This window comes from Python bivittatus, unplaced genomic scaffold, assembly GCF_059951505.1.
Source record: "Python bivittatus isolate LINGU-HERP-01145 unplaced genomic scaffold, Pbiv_v1 ctg000480_np1212, whole genome shotgun sequence".
NCBI classification, from domain to species: Eukaryota; Metazoa; Chordata; class Lepidosauria; order Squamata; family Pythonidae; genus Python; species Python bivittatus.
In genome coordinates this window covers 7,362,553-7,384,831 of record NW_028277075.1, presented here as the reverse complement: position 1 = coordinate 7,384,831, position 22,279 = coordinate 7,362,553, and the positions used below count along the sequence as shown (strand labels likewise).

Sequence of the window (22,279 nt, the reverse complement as noted above, 5' to 3'; positions counted from 1 at the left end):
GCCTCATTTGCTAACCTCCCTTCTCCCTTCCTTCTCATCTACTCCTAGCTTGCTGTTGTTTCTTCTACTTTCCCTAAATGCAACTTACTTTAAGCATGCATTATTATTAACCTCCTACAATAAAATTAAGCTATTTAGTAATCCATGTGTCAATTTTAGCCAGTTTCTTACATATTTTCCTATGTCTGTTTATGGCGTACATCCAGACTGCACGTTCCCCAATAATAATTTATTTTGCTTTTTGAAAATAATGACAACCAGGTTTTTTTTCAAAATAAAAACAAAAAACAAAAAAAGCAAATGTAAAACAGAGGGGTGGTTTTAGTGGCCTCTTTCCTGCCAAATGTTTTAATTAAAAAAAAAAAGGGACTTAAAATTTTTTTTAAAAATTAGAAAGAATTTGAAATGATAAAAGTGTCCCTAGACTGCCTTGTCTGTTTCTTTTTGGTGTGTGCATCTGGTTTGTTCATCTCTGAAAGTGTGTGGATTTTTTTAAAAAAACAAGTAATCAAATGAAAATATTAAAACCCAAGCAGTTGTTCTCGTCTCTCTTCTTGCTGGGAATAAATTGCTCTTTTTTTTTTTTTTTTAAGTATGCCTATTTTGATGTCTTTTCTGTTCAAATGTTGGATTTCTATCTTAGATTTGGTTTGTTCCAATCTAACATAAACATTATTGAATTGATTTCTTTTTTTTTTTCCTCCTTCTGCCTTTCTCTTTAAATAAGGGACTACCTCAACTGCAGAACATTTTAAAAGAAGGAAAAAAAATCGCTTTTTAAAAAGCATAATTTTAGCTTCAATTAGAGGTGAGATTGGGATAAGGATTAGAAAAAAATGACAAAAATCCCTATACTATTGAACTAGCTTGCCTGAATATATTCAGGAAACTCCCATACCTCAAACTGAATGAAAACTTCAATATTAACTATTTAAGAAACACTGGGGAAAAAAATGATGAGACAATGAAACTGAGCAGAGCTGCAGTTGAAGTGGCTCCACTTTCCTATGCATAAATTCTGGTTTTCTTATTTTCTTTTTTAATCTGATGATTATATTTAATTTGTATATTTTACTGCTTTTTAAGTAGGGAAATGTTTGAATTGTTCTTATAATTTGAGAACTTTAATGAAACTGTTATAGTTGTTGTTATTATTATTATTATTATTATTATATTTCTTAGTAAATTTTGCATGTTGAAGAAGTTGCAGCTTAGGGTTTGTGAGATTGTCAATGTTAGAGTTCTGTTCTTTCTTTTTGTTGATGGGCATGAATATGCTCATTTGTTTTTGTATATTGCCCATCCCTTCCTTACAGCCAGAAGCTCTAATGCTGCTAGATCACTTCGTTCCGCACTTACATGGACATGGCAACTGACTTACACATTCACCCCCATCATCTTCATCTGTGTAGTACACTCATAGATTGTATACCCCCACTCCATTCTCCTGAGGCATCTTTTCTTCCCATGACTCTCCCCTCACTTTCCTACCTCCCTTTCTTTAGCATTGTTTCAGATTTTATGTGCAGTCATCCATTCCTTAAAACACTCTCACTCCAAATTTTAGGGAAAATAAAAGTGTTTTCTTTAAAAAAATGAATATATCCAACCAATGAAAGAAAGAAAGAAAGAAAGAAAGAAAGAAAGAAAGAAAGAAAGAAAGAAAGAAAGAAAGGGTAAATGAGTCAATCTCAAGCCCACTGAGGATGTGATCCACTGAGCACTGCTTTTGTGTAAGTTCTACTGATGTTGGATACATGTGAGCAGTGACTGGGAAAATTTGCCTCCAATCTATTGAGGTGAAAATCAACACAAATTCAGTCACAAAAAGTTATATAGTTTTTAAAACTAAATCATAACACAAGGACTATTCTTTTTTTTTTTTAAAAAAGGAAAATTCTGACAATTTTCAAGAACACCGAAAAAACAAATAAATGAACAAACAAAAAACAGTAGGAAAAATGTTCCAATTTGTTACAGTGCAGGATTTTTTTTTTTCTTTTCATGTTACGTGGTGTGGATGTATGTGTTGTTGCCTCCCTGTATCACCCTTTGTTGTATATAATTATTATACTTTAAAATAATGAAAATAACACATTTTGATCAAAAAAAAGTTTTTTTTAAAAAAAAAGAAAAAAACAACAGCAAAATAAAAAAAAAGTTTCTCAAATGTGGCAATTCTGCTTATCCAAGAACATTCTTACACAACTTTCTTTTATAAATTTTTCTTTCATGCCAAAAAACATGCGGGCAATTTGTTGATGTAAGTTGACGATATGAAATCAATGTGGTATGATGCTTTTTTCTGACTATTTCATGTGTCTTTTCAGTTTTATATATATATATTTTATATATATATATGTATATTTTACAAATCACATTTTTTTGCTTTTTTCTTGAACAATTTTCAGTTTCAGTTTCCTTGGGTTCCCCCCCCCTTTTTTAAAAAAAATACAGTGGATGACTTGTTCTTGTCACTTTTCATTCAGATTTCTTTCATTTTTGTGTGTATTTTATTTTTCCATTATTTTTCAGTATATAATTGGTTTCAGCTCCATAGCTATACTTAATTTTTGCAAAATGTGTGTTTTAGCATTGGCTTTTATGATCTGCATTCAATGTATACTGTTGATGATTATATGCTTAGGCTTTTGGGTAACGCAATCAGTTGTACTTTTCCATTTGTGAACTTTCCTTTCCAAGTATTCTTCTTCTTTTCTAACATCTCTTGCTTCCTTATATGTTGGGATAACTGTTAAGAAAAGAACAAAGGAAATTGCTTATATTTGGCCTCCCAAAAGATATGCTTTTGTGAATTAAAATATAGTTGTTGCATTCCGTTTTTGGTCAAGAAGGTACTCTCAAGTGCACTTTTTATCATGTTTTAGAGATGTATTCAGTTCCAGAAAAGTCAAAGATGCAGAAGATGATGGTATAAAATGGAACTGTAATATATTTGATAAGTATAACATTTCCAAGCATTCTTGGTCCACTTTCCTATGCTATAATCATTCTTCTTTTCTGCCTAGATTTCTGAAAAGGAAAAAAAAGGGGGGGGGCATAAGTTCCTTCTGTGAAAACAGAAGAGGTTTTAAAAGGATCTGAAGAATAGCATACAGGCAGATACAATAAGGAAGACTAGCTCTAAGAATAAATGCTAATTCTGTGAAAAATAGAATTCACCTGGCTCACTAAACTGCAACTACTGTACAAAAAGACCTTTAAAAAAGAATGGAAAGAAAGAATAAAGAAAATGGAACAAAATGAAACAAAATGATGACATCTCAGGAAAATGGTATTTGGTAAAACGGAACAGATCAAAGGCTACCTTTTCAATTTAGCTTTTAGGCTTGTATAATCTCTCTAGTACACACGTCTGACATAGTTGCGTTGGTGGAATATGAAGGAAAATCTTTCTTGTCCAAACCCACCACCCAAGAGCATGCAGAATCAGCTAAGTGGCATCTAAAACCTGCTGCCTTGAATGCTCTGTGGACAGTGTTCCAGTCATAGCAGCCATGGGAGAGCATTCTACGAACTCGAAGGTGATGTTTCACTGTGGCCCACACCCATTCCAATGTCTCTCTCAAGCTCCTTCGCCTCGCATTCTATTTCTCCTGCTGTATTAGGGTCAGCTAATCTACAAACATAACTGTTGCTGTAAAAGAACATAAACTGCCTCAAAGTCTAGTGCATCTGGGGATGCCTCTTTGAGTAAAGAACTGTTACTACTGCCCAAGTAGTTATTCTCAACTGATTCATGCTAAACAATTGTTCCAGCTGGGATCCAGTTTTGTAGTTCTGATGATATGAATGTTATCTGATTTTGTCTGCGCTACCTTCTCTCAGAGTTGCATATTTTAATATATATGCAGCTAAAAACAAAGGGAGAGCATTTACAATTTCACTCTGCATTTAGATGCACATCCACTTTATATTACAGCTTTTATTTATTTGTTTATTATTAAATGTATATGCTGCCCATCTCCCCCAGAGGGTGACTCTGGGCGGCTTACAATTAAAAATCCAAGGCAATAAAAACAATAAAAATATAAATATCCACAATTAAAATAGCAAGTAACAATTTTATTTAAAAACAATTCTATTTAAAAACTACAAAAAAATTGTATTGAATATACAATTCAAGATGATGGGGGGAGCAGTATCAGTCATCCCACCAGCCAATTCCAGCACTGCGAGCCCCCATCAGGCCCCCAGGCCATCTGGCATAGCCATGTTTTTACACCTTTTCTGAAAGCCAGGATAGTGGGGCAGCCCGCACCTTAAGTGGCAAGGTGTTCCACAGGGCGGGGGTCATGGCAGAAAAGGCCATCTTCCTAGACCCTGCCAGCTGTAATTCCTTGACTGATGGGGTCCACAACATGCCCCTTCTGCTGGACTGAGTGGGTGAGCAGATATAACAGGGGCAAGACAGCTCCTCAGATAACCTGGTCCTGTGCCATGAAGGTCTTTAAAGGTAATAACCAACACCTTGAATTGGACCCGGAAGCAAACTGGCAACCAATGCAGCTCGCGTAACAGAGGTGTTATATGTGCCATCCTAGGGGCATTCAAAGCTATCTGTGCCACTGCATTTTGCACCACCTGTAGCTTCCGAATACTCTTCAAGGGTAGCCCCATGTAGAGCGCATTGCAGTAATCCAAACGGGAGGTGATCAGGGCATGAGTGACCACATGGAGGGCCTCCTGATCCAGGAAGGGGTGTAACTGATGCACAACACAAAGTTGCATGAAGGCCCTCCTAGCTACGACTGCCACCTGCTCTTTGAACAGGAGTTGTGAGTATAGGAAGACCCCCAGATTATGCACCGGGTCTGTTAGGGTAGTGCAACCCCGCCCAGAATCAAAGACAATAAGCTCCTAGATCTTGAGGCTCCCTGCACCCACAGCTGCTCCATCTTACCAGAGTTCGGTTGAAGCCTGTTGTCCCCCATCCATGCCCCTACAGCCTCTAGGCACTGCAAAAGGATAGACACAGAATCACTTAGGTCACTTGGGATGGACTTATATAATTGAGTATCATCAGCATACTGATGATACCTCATCTCATGGTGCCGGATTATCTCACCCATCAGTTTCATGTAGATGTTAAATAGGAGCGGCAAGAACACTGAACACTGAGGCACCCCATAAAGTAGGGGCTATGGGCTGGACCTCTCACTCCCTATTAGCACTGATTGGTATTGGCTTGGAGGAAAGAGCTGAACCAGCACAAAACTGTGCCACCCAGCTCCAACTTCCACAGCCGACCCAAAAAGGATACCATGGTTAATAGTATTGAAAGCTGCCAAGAGGTCAAGAACAGCAAGGATGGATGCACTACCCCCCATCCCACTCTCGCCAAAGATCATCTAAAGGTGCGACCAATGCTGTTTCTGTCCCATAACTGGGCCTGAAACCTGACTGAAAGGGGTCCAGATAATCCATTTCTTCCAAGATCCTCTGAAGCTGTTATGCAACCACTTTTTCCACAACCTTACCTAAAAAGGGAAGGTGGGAAGCTGGACAAAAATTGTCCAAAAGGGTGGGATCCAGCAATGGTTTCTTGAGGAGGGGGTGGATCAGGCCTCTTTAAAAGATGTCAGGAACACCCCCTCCTGCAAGGATGAATTGACCACCACTGGTACCCAACCCAATATCACCTCCTTGGTGGCTTTAACCAGCCAGGACGGACAAGGATCTAATGCACAGGTAGCCTCACTAGCAGCCCTGAGGACCCTGTCCACTTCCTCCGGTCCAACAGGATCAAACCATTCCCAGATAACCAGGTAAGTCCACTCCCCGGTACACCTTAATAGCGGCTCTAACCCGTGTTCAGTCAGACTCGTCCTTAGTTTTCCACTAGCGGTGTTCTAGATGTCTCTTGGCCCTTTTCAGCACCCTTAACTCCTCCATAAATCTTGGAGAGTGCCAGGGCTGATGGACCAAGAGAAGACGCATAGGTGTGATCCTGTCCAAGGTCCCAGCTGCCTCCTTATTCCAGGCTGCAGTCAGGGCCTCTGCTGGACTGTGCAGCAAGGCCTAAGGAACAACTCCCAGCTCCCTTTGGAACCCTTGCAGGTCCATCAATCACTGGGGGTGGGCCATTCAAATAGGTCCCGCTTCCTTGTGGAGGGGGGCAGCATAGGAGAATCTCAAGGCCACCAGGGAATGGTCTGACCATGATAAGGAGATAGTACCAAATCCCCCACGAGATCACATTGCCATTGCTCCGACAAGAACACCATGTCTGGAGTGTGTCCAGTGTCCCAGGTCAGGCCGTGGATGACCTGGGATAGGCCCATGGCCACCATGGTTGCCATGAACTCCCGAGCTGCCTCCGAGGCCAACCCTAGGGATGGCAGATTAAAGTCCCCCAAGACCATAAGCCTGGGGAACTCCTCTGCCAACCACGAGATGGCCTCCAGCAGCTTATGCAGGGAGGTTGCTAAGTAGCAGGGAGGCTGGTACAGAAGCAAAACTCCCAACTGATCCCATCCTCAGGAACAGGGTCTCACATCCAGCAACTTGTGGAACTACAGTTCTTGAGAGGAAGGACATATGAGACCATGTAGCAGGAAAATTGAAATCTCTACAGAAATAAATTGGCACATCCATAAACTGTGAGCATACGAAGTCCCTCAGTAATGCTACATAAATGTCTTCTTTTTTGTTGGCTACAGATTTTAAGTGAAAAAGTCTGAAGAAGGGCATATGAAGTCAACTGAATTACTAACTTTGCTTCCAGTTTCATATTTTCAGCAGCTCTTTAGAGAGGTCCCTTTGTAAACTAGACCTTTAATTCAACACTTTTGCAATCTCTGTGAATATGTAGAGTTTATATGGTGGCAACTTTCTTCATGAAAGATCATCAATGGATTTCTCTAACTGTCATGCAGTCAGGTGAGGCTTTCCACATTGGAACAAAGAAGCCCATTCCTTGTGGTATAGGTTGTCAGCTTTAATTAATTGAGCTTGGAAAGAGATAAGGGAATATTAAAAATACTTAACTGCTAATGCAGTGTCTTATCAGCATCAGGTTTCTAGCAGCAAAAGGTGGAATATTTTATCCTCTTAGTGCACAAAGAGCCGACAAGGAAGAAAACCCTCGGAAGATTTTAAAAATGCAATGTCCTTTTTCTTTTTTCCTGAAGAGAGGATGAGGGAAAAGAATGCAAGTACAAACTTTCATGTTTTTCTCTTTTTAAAAAGGAAAATAGTGTTTATAGCATTTTTTTCCAAAGGCAGAATCTTTTTCTCCTAAAAGTTTATTTGAATTATAGTGAAAAGAAGTAAACTTGTGCAAATGAGAATCTTTAGAGTTCAAATCCAAATAATTGCAGATTTACTTTAGCTGACATTTAAGTTTTTCTGCTTCATCTAGAAGGACAGAAGGAATGTTATGTGTCCCTGTATATATTTATCATCATGCTTTATAGGAGACCTTATTATTACAGTTGTCATTGTCTCTTCCTCCTGACTAGTCAGTGAGACTGTCTTGCTCAGAAAAGTGAAAAATAAGAGGATTCAGCTTCTCTAATTATCCCTCCATTATTTTCTCCTCCTAATCTAACATTGGTCACTTGGTGCCCTATGCATTCCTCATCTGCCCACAACCTCTATTCAGTCAAAAACACTCTTATTAAATTTTCAACACTCCATCTTTTCCAGTGTCAAAAAGACCCTTACTGGAGATCAGCTCCAGAAGTATGAATTATATATCTATAAATACACTCATAAAGCAAAATAGAGGGTAGCCTTCAAAGCTAAAATAGACCTTTTATTTTCCCAGTGATATTGCTAATTTAAAGGAAAGCCCAACTCTATTAAACAAGTATGTATGCCCCAGATTTTAAAATGCTAACTTTAAGAAATATGGAGTATTGGTTCCAAAAAGAAATAGAGAAGCAATTTTCACAGGAGCTCTTGGATGTTTGCATTTCTAGAGATACCATTTGTCACCAGGCACACCTCAATCCTCTCAGAATGGCTTCTTCATTGTATCTGTTTCATTTTTATCTGGACAAACAGAAGGTGATTTGGCATCACTAATGCAACAGAAGTCATTATAACTGCTGTATTCTCTTTCATCCCACCGCACTTTATTGTCAGCACAAATCACTTCAATAAATGTGTGTGGCCTTCTGCGGGAAGCAAAAACTATGTAGGGAAAAGGAGGAAGCCAGATCTAAGTTTATTAGGTAGAACAATGTCTAGGTAGAATAATGTCTAGAAGTTTAAACAAACAAAATATGGGACAGAGACAGGGCTTGTCCCCACTTATACCTAACCACAGTGCCAACATGCCCTGGCAATATGCTTTCTCTATTGTGTCCTCATGCCATTGCTTCATCTCTTACCAATCATGAGTGAGACAGGCTTAAGGCATCCTTATTTATACCAGGGTTAAAGTAGTTTTTAACTGCTTGTTATGATGCTGTCCAAGGACAGCCTTGAGGTATATAAAATTTGTTAGGCTTAGCCATCAATTACCTCAGAGGTAAGTCAGCTGATGGGCATGGATAGGGATTAGCAATGGGGATAGCAAATTTGAGGTCATTATAGCTTCCCACCAACTCAAGGATAGATGTATATACTTCAGCTGAAGAGGAGTCTTCTAGAATGCTCCTCTAGAAGCATTCCATTCTATTTAGGATTCTTGCCTGATTCTATGCCTTTTTATTCTCTTGTTAGCCTAATGAAGAAAGGTGTTCCAACAAACCTTTTACAGTTGACCTAAAGAATAGCCAGTTATTTCAACTACTGCATGATCTGTTGGTTTTTTTTCTTTTTTAATCTAACAATTCTTAATTAGTAGCTTGATTCATCTACTCAAGATTCATGTAGGCTATCTTTAGAACTTCTGCCTATTCCTTTGAGTTTTGGAATTTGTATTCTGAATAATGAAGCAATTGCCAGAATAATGACAGAATAACAAGAACTGAGCATAGTAGATTGGTCAGTACAGATGAGTAAGACTAATGTTTTTCTTAATATAGTGTCACATGAAGTACACAAAAACATATTGACAATATTTCTGAGGCCAGTAGGCAAACTGATACATTTGGCATTCCTGCATGCTCTGAGCATTCCACTTCCTAACTGAGCACTTAAAAATCACATGCCCCTCCATACAATACAAGGACCTGCATTCAAAAAAGGAATTAGGATAAGCATCTATAGACAGATTTCTTTTGGATCCTCCACCCAAACTTCAACATGTTCAATTTAATTTATCCTAGCATCAATTTGCTCTTGGTTTCCTTGTGCTGAGTTCCTGTCAGCCTTTGAGGTACTCCATACAGGAAACCAAAACCATGAGTAATAATGCTACCTTTATTATAAGGTTTCAGTAACAGAATCTTGCAAGTCTGAAAGGACTTCCCCCTCCCCTGCCTTTACTTTCCAGAGAACTAGGGAGGATCCATTCTGAGATGCTTTCTCTACCCCCTTCCCTCCTTTGGACTTTATCAGACCATTGTCTAGGCTGTGGCTCTTCTTCCTGTCTTCCAAGGTTATTCTCACAGCCCATTACAGTTCCCCAGCCTTTACTTGCTGCTTCCTTTGCTGCTATGAGCCTACCAAACATTGTAGAATTACTTTTCAAAGTTGTTTCTATAGATAAGTGCAACTATCTCCCCACCACTCCACCCTGAATTATTATGAAATTGATCCCTCTATACCCTGCCAGGCTAATTCTCTGACTATAAGCATTAATGTCAAGGTAAAAGAAAAATAAACTATTAATAATATAACAAACCAAAATGAAAGTAACTGCAAAATAGCTAAGATTTCCATATTCTATCCTCAGTCTAAAAAAAGATAGTTGTCTTTCTCACCAGCCTTGGGTAGATGGCACTTCAGCTGTGCACTAAATTCTTTATAAAAATCAGAAAGTTTCATAACAAAGGCACTTCAGATGCTTTAGACAGGCAATTAAGAACTGACAAACTTACGACTTCAATCCTAAGTCACAGATGGCATAATAATGCGACAGATGAATGCCATTATATAACGCTGGCTAAATTGCATTCTCAACAGACCTTGAACGATGCTCGGGAACTTGCATTCACCAGTCAAAACATTGCTTGATTCCATGTTAACCTTAAAAAAAAAAGCCTCGATATAAATCTGAAGGTGTAAACAGGTGATAGCACCAAGTTGACTTTTTCTGGTCTTGGAAGCTAAGCAGGGCCAGGATTGATTAGTACATGGGATGGGATACTTCCAGGGCAGTAGGCTAGACTGGAAAGTTGAAAAACATTCCAGAAGGCAATGGCAAACCCCTTTTGTAGTGCTACAGAATATGAGAAAACTAGATGGACAGATCCATGAAGTCACCAGAAGTGAAGCTCAAATTAAGGGAACTACTTTCTTATAAACTGAGAAACCATTCTTAATATTAAACTAAATATTTGGACAGCAATAAAAATCAAAAGGAGATAATAGTAGGTCCAAACAACAGCAGAGATTAAATAAAATAATTGCTTAGTACAGGAAGAAATCAACAAGGACCTCCACTGCTAGGAACTATTCCAACAGTTCCAAAATAGCTTTTGTGCCTATGATTACTTATTTTCAGCAATATAATATTCTGCATTATTGCTTTCTCTTCTGGAAACAATTCCATTTGAATCTGCTTTATGGACTGTTTCGAGTTAGACTTAAATATTTTGAACCAGGAGGGTGTAGTTATTTACTGAGTGACTTATTGGGTATATTTCTATCCATCCCAAAGAAGAACAATATTATGTAAATCATGTCATCACTGCACACCCAACCAATTAACATTATGGAGGACTTAGTCCCTTTGAACCAGTGGAGTTAATTGAGAATAACTTAACATACATTTGTTTCAACTGAATGTTATTGATGATACTACATTGGGGTTCTGATGTGTATTGGTTACAAGTACTCTAAATTAAGGTTCCCTTGTACAGGCAATATGTTGAGCTGTATGATTTGACCTCCTCCACTGAGAGAGAGAGAGAGAGAGAGAGAGATTTAGTCATTTTGCCAGTGGGTCTTTATGTGAAATGGATGCCTTACACTATGGACAACAGGCTGCTGCTTAGCACATTGGAAGATGATGGGAAGATGCCCCTCATTCTACATTATGCAATTGATTTCTGTTTCCTAATTGAAGAAATCAGGCATCCATGCATATTACATATTGCATTTGCCTCTTTTAAATTTTAATTTTTCTGTAGCACAGGATCATTTTCAATTTGATCGATGTGTTATTGTGTATTAGGCATCCCATCAATTTGGTGCCACCTGCAGATTTTGTAAGCATTCCCTCCATCTCTTCATCTAATTAATTCAAAAATATGTTGAACATTTTCAAATCCCAGATCAGAGTCTTGGGACACACTATTTATTGTCTCACTTAAGTTTGGTGAGGAACCAATGATTGATGACAACTTTGCTCACAATGTTCAGGACAGCTATATATCCGCTTGATTGTCATGCTATCCAGACCACATTTAATATGCTTAGAATATCATGGGGTACTTGGTCAAAGCCTTTGCTGAAATCAAGGTTTCATGCATCTAAAGCATTTCTATAATCTACCAATGAATTTTTTTAAAAAAGATTGGTATAGGCCTTGACAAATCCAAGTTGACATCTGGTAATCACAGCATTATTTTAAGGTTCTGACAGATCAGTCACTTTATGACCAACACTAGAATCTTTCCAGGTATTTTTATCATTCCCTGGATCCCTTTTTCCCTTTTTTGCCCATCTGGCTTAAATCCATTTTCCAGAATTTCTCAACCTATCTCATAAAAGTGTGGTCAGACAACTGAGTTCCTTTAGTTCCCTAGGATGCAGTTCATCCTGGAGATTTAAATTCATTTGAAGTACGTAGGTATCCCTGATGATATTTCTGTCTCTCTCAAGTATCGGTCCTGCCTCTTTATCCTTCTTTTAACAATTTCCTGGTGGCACACATATTCTTTTCTTAAACAAGAAGTTCAGTAGTTCCACCTTTTCTTTGTTACCTGTTAGCAACAAGAGCTATTACACTTTTCTTCACTTCCACTTATTTTAAATATACCAGGAGAAACTTTTTCTTGTTCTATTATTGGTTTACTTCACTAACCTCAGCAGATTCAGAACTTTAGCCCTTCTTACACCATCTCTACAATTTTGGACCACCTATATGCACTTCTCCTTGGTGACCTGTCTCTCTCTCCTCCTTTTTCACTTTCAACCCCCCATTGAGCTTTTTGTGCAGCCACATTGGCTTCTTCTGCTGTTTTTCATTATTTTTCCTCTTGGAATTATTTGCAGTTGTGCTTTTAATATTTGCCTTTCTGAGAAGCTCCCATCTATCTTGAGCTTTTCTGTGATGGAATTTTATCCATCATTGCTCTGAGTTTATTAAAATCTACTAAAATGTGTTCAACCACACTGAACTGATTTCCTGTGATTTTTATAATTATAGCATTATTTTGTTGCTTTTATTCTATTGATTTTATGTTTTGGTTGTAAGGTGTTAACAGTCAGTTGAAACTGGCACTATGTATACAGATTAAATAAATAATTTTCCCTTAAAATCAAGAATTCTAGCAAAACAAGACTATTTTCCTCAAATGCGTCTTCTATTTCTACTTTCGAGACTAAGTCTTCAGTTGATTAGTATCAACTGAACAACAGGTGATCTTGTGCCTTCCTCTACCCTCTGAAGGATAAAGTTATCTGCATTTGTTTTCTGCTACCTTTTTTTCTTTTTTAATTCCAGTGCCTAAATTATTTTGAAAGTCCATTCTTTATTTGGATGGCATGATTAGGGCCCAGAAATATTTCCTCTATTACCAAACGTATCCTGGGATTCAGTGCTACTTTGACACTACTCATCCTCTCATCCTGATGGTTGACAGCAGACACTTTCTTGGATTCAAGACCATGCCTGGCATACCAATGCAATTCCATGACACCATTTATTTATTTCAGTGTCTGACATAGCCAACAGATTATAGGCAGCCATGATTATGAAAGTGGTAATAGTGATGGTAGGAGAATTGCCATTTGGCTAAATCGGGCATCTGTAAATGGATGCAACTTTCCAGGTTCTTAGGAGATGCAAATGGACATTTCAGAAGTTTTGTTGAGCTTGGAAGTTAACAAGTCTCAGTTAGTATTTAGATTGGGATCTTTGGGATCTTTGGGGACTCCAAAGGCTGTTGGCTAGGCAAGAAAATCAAAACATATCCCAAAATAGGGCAATATCAAGTTACTTCTGTAATGCTGCCAATAAATTGCATAGATATGTCTGTGAAGCCTCCAAGAAGTTAACATGACTAGAGGGAGATTTTACTTTCAAGATCTTTGAAATACTGTGAATTAAAAGAAAAGAGTGAATATATTTCTAACTAAGTAGACATTACAATGAAACATGCATTTACTGAAAAGCCTTTAAATTTTACAATGAACAGAAGAAATATATAATGTTGGAATTCTGAAAGTTGCTCTGAGAGTATCTTCGACAACCAAATCACACATGGCCTGTCTCTGAAAAGTTGAAAGAGGATGGATTTAATGTATCCTACATCTAAATGGGGTGGGTACAAAAATGTAGAGCCCCACTGAGAAAGTTAACAGGTTAAAACCTGCTGGCTTGGTGCAACTGCCCACATACATATACAGCTTTACACACTCAGCCTTTGAGACAGGTGAACTGAACATCACATCCTACATTGCATTTGAGATGAACTAACCTTTTCCTTTTTTTTCTCTTCTTCTGTCCAGGAGGTGAATTAGTTATCCCTCTTCTTGTAGAAGACCCTTTAGATACCCTTCCTATTACTACTCGTGCACCTTTCATTACACTCCCCACTACCTTCCGTCCCCTCCTCACCATTATTGAGACCACCAAAGATTCCCTGTCCATGACCTCTGAGGCGGGGTTACCTTGCTTGTCGGACCAAGGCAGCGATGGTTGTGATGATGATGGCTTGGTGATATCTGGGTATGGCTCAGGGGAAACTTTTGACTCTAACCTACCCCCTACTGATGATGAAGATTTTTACACCACCTTCTCCTTGGTAACAGATAAAAGTCTTTCCACTTCAATCTTCGAAGGTGGCTACAAAGCACACGCACCCAAGTGGGAAGCCAAGGACTTTAGACCTAACAAAGTCTCCGAAACTGGTAGGACTACTATCACAGCTTTGTCCCCTGAGCTGATCCGCTCCACAGCTTCGTCCTCGACTGGGATGGTGCCCAAATTGCCAGCTGGCAACATGAATAACCGTGACCTCAAACCCCAGCCTGATATAGTCTTGCTTCCGTTGCCCACTGCCTATGAGCTAGACAGCACAAAACTGAAGAGCCCGCTAATAACTTCCCCCATGTTCCGTAATGTGCCCACAGCAAACCCCACGGAGCCAGGAATCAGACGGGTTCCGGGGGCCTCAGAGGTGGTCCGTGAGTCGAGCAGCACAACGGGAATGGTCGTCGGCATTGTGGCTGCTGCTGCCCTCTGCATCCTGATCCTCCTGTATGCCATGTACAAGTACAGGAACAGGGACGAAGGGTCCTATCAGGTGGACGAGACGCGGAACTACATCAGCAACTCAGCCCAGAGCAATGGCACGCTCATGAAGGAGAAGCAGCAGAGTTCAAAGAGCGGCCACAAGAAACAGAAAAACAAGGACAAAGAATATTATGTGTAAAAACAAACAAACAAAAAAATACATATTTATATATAAATATATAAATATTGAATGAGCTATAACTGAACCAAAACTGTTGCAGCCAACGAGATTGGGAGCGACCCTTTGTGGTTTGAGACCAATGTCGAGCATAAACATTTCAGTCGTTGACTGCTAAGTTTTCAGTCACTGCTTGGAGTCCCCAAACTCTGCCCTCCTGTATTATAAAGCACACGTCGTGTTCAGAAAAAGGCCTCCCCAGCATATCCATGTTGGCAGACTTAAAAGCCTTTCGAGCTCCTCCTCAGCTGAACTGTTCTGCAAGGGCAGAAGACTTCATGGCTTACTTGTTTCGTATCTCCAAGTGAGTCTTTAATGATGTTCACAATCTTTGACTGTACGCTATTTTTTTTCCAGTTTATTATTTTAAAAAATAACAAAAAATAGAAAAAGAAAAAAAGTGGAAATGTTAGAAACAAAACAGAACAACTGATCTGGCCATGTCCAGCCCGAGTATCATTTTTCAAGATGTGAGGGGGAAAGAAATAATAATAATAATAATAATAAATGGTTTGGGGTTTTCATTATATTTTTTGTCTGAGTTTTTTTCATTTTCTGTGAGAGGTTTTGGGAGAATGAGCCAGGACATAAGTCAAGAAGAAATCTTGGGGAAAAAAATATCATAAATAAAGACTGTTGCCATATATGAACTCAAGTTCTATCCACAGTGTTTGCTCTACATATCAGGTTGTGTTGTCTCTTGAATCTGTTGTCTGCAGTAAGTTGTTAACATAAAAAACAAAGGTGAGGAAAGGGCAGTGATGGTGATCATGCTGAAAATGATGGTCATGGAAAATTGAACAGCCCCAGATACTGGCTCTAATATTTGAAAGCATAGTCATAAGAGGATAACAGTTTCTTCTTTGACTGGGAGCCCCTAGCCATGTCTGACTACCATTTGCTCAACTATGGGGAAAAAGAAAAAGAATTTCAAAATCAAACCAAAATAGTTATTCTGAATTGAATAATCCAAGCAAAAATAAAGGAGCCATTGTCTGGTTCCTTGGCTGATGACACTGAGTGAATGCAAGGAGTAGTAATCAACTGAATAAAGTCTTTAGAAAGATTATAGAGTTTGTCTTGTGACAAAACCATATGTCAGACAAGTAAAAAAATGTTATGGAGGATTACAAAATAGGGGTGTTTTTTTAAAAAAAACAAAATCATGACGGTATGTTTCATATGTGACAATTTAATTTTGTAGATTGACATTTCTGATTTGCTGTCCTTCCATTTGCCCTATTCTCCCTTTCCCTTCACTTTTATATGAAAGAAGATAAATTTAAAAAGTCCTTATGACACACAGAAAAAAAGGAGCTTATTAATAGTATAATATATATAAATAAATAAATATAAATATAAATATATATATATACAGACACAGATATATTTATCATGGTATGTTTGATGGGACGACTGGAACAGAAATGCTGTTAAAATCTTAATATGAAATGAGACTGTTGTAAAGAAAAAATGTTTTTACAAAACAGCAAAAATCTAAATTTTAAAAAATGTGAAGAGAGTGTGCATTTTAACCTTGTCACAGTTACCTGTGTCAAAAAAACAACAACAACAACAACCATTTTCAGACAAAAAAAATTTTGTTTACATATTTTACTACAATTCTTTTTTTGGCTGGTGTAATTTCTAGATGGGTACCCTGATGTACATATAATGCTCTGAGATTTCATTGGGTTGTTGATTATATTCAGTGTACTTAATTTTGTTTGATTGTCTCTCTTTTTTTAAACTCTTCCATTATTTTTTTAAAAAGAGCAACTTACTGTACAGTAAAAATGACCAACTGGTGTTTTCTGGCCACAAATATCATGTGCAAAAATAACAATATAATAATAAAGAAAGCAAACAAGAAAGACAGATTGATAGAAACAGGGAAAACACACAACTTAGAGGACTCTGGCAAACAAAAAATGTACAATTTTCCTGTGTACAGATGAAATCTAATCAGCTGTTTAGGTTTAGAAATCTACTCTTGCTGGTGTTTATAAGTCGCATGAATCTTTGAAGACGTGTTATCTAATGCACACATGCACATGGGAACAATAAAAAGAAGGCAGTCTTCTCATATGCTTTGAGAAGAGGCTTACCTGGCTAACAAATCTTTTTGGTGTGTGTGAGGTTTGTTTTGTTTTCTTTGGTTTAATTTTCAATTATTTTTTTACACTACAACAGAGAAAGAAAGAAAGAAAGAAAGAAAGAAAGAAAGAAAGAAAGAAAGAAAGAAAGAAAGAAAGAAAGAAAGAAAGAAAGAAAGACAGGTTTTAAAAAGATATGAAAGCACGATTTTCAACAGCCTACCTGGCCAAACATATATAGAGTTGATTATATCTTGATGTCTGTAAAAGATTGCTGCTGTTCTTGGAGTCTTGTGAAATGATTTTCTGCTTTTTTCTTTTTCTTTTTTTCTTTTTCTTTTTCTTTAGGAAACCCACTTTTCTTTTCTTCTATCTGTTTGTTTGGGACAGATTTTGGGGAACATATGCATTTCTGTCTGGAAGCTTCTCCCATTTCACTATTATTTTCTGAACAGAACTGTGAAGATTTTTGTTAACGTTATTGTGCCGTTATCTCTCGCTTTTGTTTCCTTTCTTCTCTCCATCCTTTCCTTTTTCCCCAGTTCTTTTCTTTTCATAATTGCCTTTTTGTTCAAGAATATGCTTAGCAATAAAATGTTCTTCCCAAAGCCCTTGTTGTTGCTGTGACTTTCTGTCCAAAGAGATAAGGGGTTTTCCTTTTTCTTAAGAGATTTTGTTATAAGAACACTTCAGCTAATTTAACAAGTTTGTTTTGCAAGGGAGCTTAGAAAAACAGATGCAGGATTGTCACATTTTAACCTCACAACAAACCTTGGAGTAAATGAGTCAATGAGTTTCCTGGGCTAATGAATTTCAATCCTATTCTCTCCTTTCTAAACTCTATACTCTAAACTGATGCATCACACTTTTGCTCATATTCTTGGGTTTATGAACAATATATGGTTCTCATAGCAGAAACCCCATATTTAGTACTATATAAGCACTTTGTGTGAGATTGGCTGCTATATAAATATGATAAAGAAATAAATATAATCAAAAACCATGAGGGCAATGTTAATTTGCTCATTTATCAGTTGTTTGGATTTGCAAGCTGTCTATCAAGCCAGTTCCCTAAGCATCATTAAAAATTTCCACAGACAAAAATATGTAAGCATTTCAAACGTCAGTATAAAACCTGAAGGGGGAAAGAAAAAAAAAAAAGCAAAGCCAGCACAATAAAAACAGTATAAAGACCAGATTGGTAAAATACAAGAACACATGAAGTAATATTGATGCAAGGTATCCATCCCCCCAAAAAGAAACATGTTCAAGGGATTAAAACAATGGAGGCTTTAAAAGCCTTAAAGGACAATGAAGTCTTCACCTAGCACTGAAGGCAAATAGGAAAGCTTCACATTGAGTTAAAGAAAATATACTGTATATATTACCCATATGAGGGTTCTGAAAATGATGTTAGCACACAAATATGCACACAAGGAAGAAAGATGCCATGGTTCCAAGCTGTTACTTGTTTTATAGACCTTCAGATCAATACAGATAAGCCCAAACTGGCAGTCTTGGTAACTCTGCCATAGCCATTGTTCTATACCAGTTGTGGTCATCTCTATTTCAGGCCACTCCAGGAATCCAAATGGTAGATCAAGAGATCAGGAAATGCTGCAGCCAGTATCCAGCAAGGAGGGAAGGCTGGGTCACCAGCCTAAATTGGTATAAGCCACACCACACCACAAAGGCTCTTTGAGCTGCTAATGAGTGTGATGGATACAAAGGCATTTTCAAGTAATGAACTTGATTCTCCATGGGGAGTGCAATGCCTTCAGAAACAGTTTGAATGTTGCTCATGTAGCCTAAATAACTACTTATCAGTAATGGTTTTATCTTGTCTGGGTCAACTCTTTGGGCTTCCTCCAATTTATTCCAAGAGCCAGGCATAGACTCATCTGCCTCCAAAGACAAGTAGGCTGCATGTCTTAGTAATGGAACTTGATTAACCACTCCATGTAGATGCTAAATGTACATGGGGGGAGGGAGGGTCACAGGAAGAACTCTGTAGGATCCAAAAGTGAAGATGCCACATATAAGGAAAATGTCATTACTCAGGACAGAGCACAAGGTTTGCATGCTGAAGGTCCCCAGTCTGAAACCTTCCCTTTCCCTGCGAAACTAGAATCAGACAGTATCAAGTTGCAAATGATATGAGATACCTTTGCTGGTGTTCTTGGGGTGGTTTGGGTACTCATGAACCAAATAGCCTAATTAGGTATAAGGAGGCCTAATAGAATAAAAGGAAAACTATGATCCACCCAGATGCAGTCTTATGACATTTTTCTTATCAGCTTGAAAGATTTATTTATAATTACCAAGGGGGCAAGAAGCTTACTAGGATCCTCTTTTTCTGCTTTTAGTAGGACTAGGGCCATTGCAGCATGGTTCCATTCTATGAGCCTCACTAACTGACGGCATCAAATAGCTCTTTCCTATAAAAGGATGCAAAAGAATTTTGTCACAGAGCTTGTTGGAAGTAGCTTTGAGATTCTTGCTCCCAGCTGCCCCACAGAGAGATGAATGCCAACAGAACAAAGCTTGGATAGCCTGTTTCTTTCCCTGGAAAAAATATTGACTCACTTTTGAAAATGCATGGGGTGGTTGAGATTCTTGGCTTTTCCCAGCAGAGCTCTCATCAGCGCTTCATTATTCTTTGCATAGCCTTTTTGGAATGATCTTGTTTTCATTCTGGGCAGCATTGCAAAAAGAGAGATAGCTGTCGGGACCGTGCCTGCTTTTTTCCATCTAATGCCACCCAGCAACACAGGAATGAGTCTTGCTGTGAACATGGAAAAGAGCCCTTACTTTTGAGTGATGTCCTGCTTGGCAGTGGGGGGAGGGGACTTTCATTCAAGTTGATGAAAAAGAAAACACTTCTCTTTTTCTTTTCTTTTTTCTTTTTTCCTTTTTTTTTTTTTTTTTGTCAAAGGAAAAGAGAAAATTGCTGAACTTCTCATGGCTACGGTGCTGGATGTATCTTAGTTACAAGGTGGCCAAGCAGAATGCAGCCTAGTCTCTTGTCTTTCATTGCCCAGTTACTTCTTAGCTATCAGAACTCACTTGGCTTCTTGTGCTGCACAGCACATGCAGCTGTGTGACAGTTGAGTGATGGAGTTATTTGTAAGAGCAAATAATGACAACAGCAACAGTAATAAAAGGATCCTGGCCTCCTGCACTTTACAGGATCAAAACTGGTCAAAATAAAATTTCTAAAACATCTTGAGAAGAACTAAAAAATAGAAATCTGCTTTGAAGAGAAGAAAATTTTCAGGAAAATAGAAGATGGTCTTCTGCACAGTATTATTTTCAATCAAGCTCAAGATACAGGGAGGAAAAACAGTGTATTGATATACATACAAATACTGGAAGAGGACCTTACCCTATCCTCCTTTTCCACTCAATGTATACTGAATTGCTCTTAATCTGTGTGATAGACTTTTTGAAAACAGCATGAATTGAACTAGGGCTATCATATCTGAGTTGCAAAAAGATGGATGACCACTAGATAGCAGTAAAGAGATACATAAATCTCTAATTATTTGCTGCCATCTTGTGCTTGTCTGGATTTTTGTAGCCCAGACCTGGTAGCACAGATAGAACAAGAATTCTGACTTTTTGGGGTCTCACCCTCCCAAGATGTTGTGTTCCTGGGCCCTCCATGCTCTTATACCATGCTCTTATAATAACCTCATATGTTAGTTCTGTTGTTTCAGCCTGACAGCTCTTAGTTCACTGAATTGAGGAATAGCTTGCACAATTGTTCTGCTTTTCTTCAGGAGCTTCATTCTGGCATAGTGCGAAACTCTGATTTAGTATGTCTCTATGGCCAAGTGTTTTTTTATAGCCTATGGTCATTCTGCTTGAGTTTTCTCTGCTTCCCCTGACAAATGAACTTGCTCATGTTAATATACTACCCTCCACATACTTCTCTATCTCCTAAGATATCAGATATACTTCTTTAAAAAAAATGCAAACCAAGCCACTTTCAAGTTTGTTTGAGGTAAGTTGAGATTTCACTTTCGAAGTACTTTAAGGACTAGGAAGACAAAAAAATAAAGGCTTGACTAAAAATGTATCCAAGATGCATTTCATGTGAGAAACACTTCATTTCATGAGCACTCTGCTTTCACTCTCTGTGCAGTCCAGTGAAAGCATTTGCAACCCAACAAAAAGAGGAGAAAGTGTACAGAATCCATTTCCATAATGGCAGTCTGTGTGAAAGGCAGTAGCATTCCCTAAGAATGGTTTTCCAAGTCATGTTGGATTTCATCCTCCATGATTCTCCCACCAGACATGTCTTCAAATTGCAGCATCAATGTTAATCAATAAAAAGAATCAAATAGAATAGAACAGAACAGAATAGAATAGAATTGCACTTGCAGGTAAAACTGCTCCTACATATCTCCAACAATCTATCACTTATCTTGGACAAAGATATCTCACTCTCAGATCTTGCCAGTAGAAAACCCCTTACTCTAAAAGATGAATTCACTGAATGCAAATTTGTGGACTAAATCTCCAAACCAATCCAAGGATTGACTCACACAACTCTATTACAGTAACATCAGCCATACTGTCAAGGTCTCATTTATTTGCTCATTATGTTGCCATCATGATGTATCTAACAATATCCTCCTGCTGCCTTTGTAAGAACAAACAGATCAATTCCTATGCAACAGAACACATGGATATAAATCTGATTCCAGTTATGGCAATATATGAAATCCATTGGAGATCGTCTCAATGTTTCAAGGCACTCTGTTGATAACCTCTTAGGACTGGAGAACAGAGACAACAGGATGAGGTGGTAAGAATGCTATAATATGTCCTGAAACAGGCAAGGATACCAACTGTGAATGTTTATAAATTTTAAAACAAATAATTTCAATTAATACTTGCTCATCAAGGAGAGCAGTTCTAGACTGTTTCCTGTTGAGTTAGTTTTCTATTTGTAAAGTTTTCTAAAGGGGAGGGTGATATTAAATGGCACAATTTATTCTTCCCACCTCTGTTTTCTCATTCTGTCTGCATATAGGTAGAGCCCAAATCTCCATAAAATTTTAAAGTGAGGCTCCCACATGCAGTTTCTCCTATAAGCCAAATCAATTCTGTTTAATTCAGGCAATTCAAGCTATGAATTTATTTTCTGCTACAAATACCTCAAAATATATGAACAAGAGCTTATTATAGTAACACCCCTAAAGTTATCTGAAGCAGTTACTTAAATTAGGCCTAGTTGATGAATTAATTACATTTACATTTATCTGTATAACAGTAGCATATTTTTAAAGGAAAATGTATTTTCTAGTCTTTTAGATGATAGATGTATGTGTATTGTAGCTGGAATAATCTTAGAAGGGACATTCTTCCTATATGTGGGTGATAAAGAAGAGGGATTTTTATGTTGGTGTTTATCTTCACATTTTAACAGCACAGCTTTTTTGGGGGAAAAAAAAC

At 38.0% G+C, this 22,279-nt stretch overlaps 1 protein-coding gene across 10 annotated transcripts in view; it reads left to right on the top strand.

Annotated features, from left to right (window-relative positions):
• LOC103060191 (neurexin-3-beta) overlaps positions 1-16,999 on the top strand; it is a 758,042-nt gene extending 741,043 nt beyond the window's left edge. For 6 of the 10 annotated variants that reach the window (XM_088145263.1, XM_088145262.1, XM_025167867.2 and 3 more), the window contains one exon: positions 13,756-16,999. In XM_088145263.1, coding sequence (XP_088001389.1) covers positions 13,756-14,681 — 926 coding nt within the window. In that variant the 3' untranslated portion in view covers positions 14,682-16,999. The remainder of the gene's footprint in view (positions 1-13,755) is intronic. The other 4 variants (XM_088145267.1, XM_088145265.1, XM_088145266.1 and 1 more) reach the window with 2 other exon arrangements.
• Positions 17,000-22,279: the final 5,280 nt, after the last annotated feature.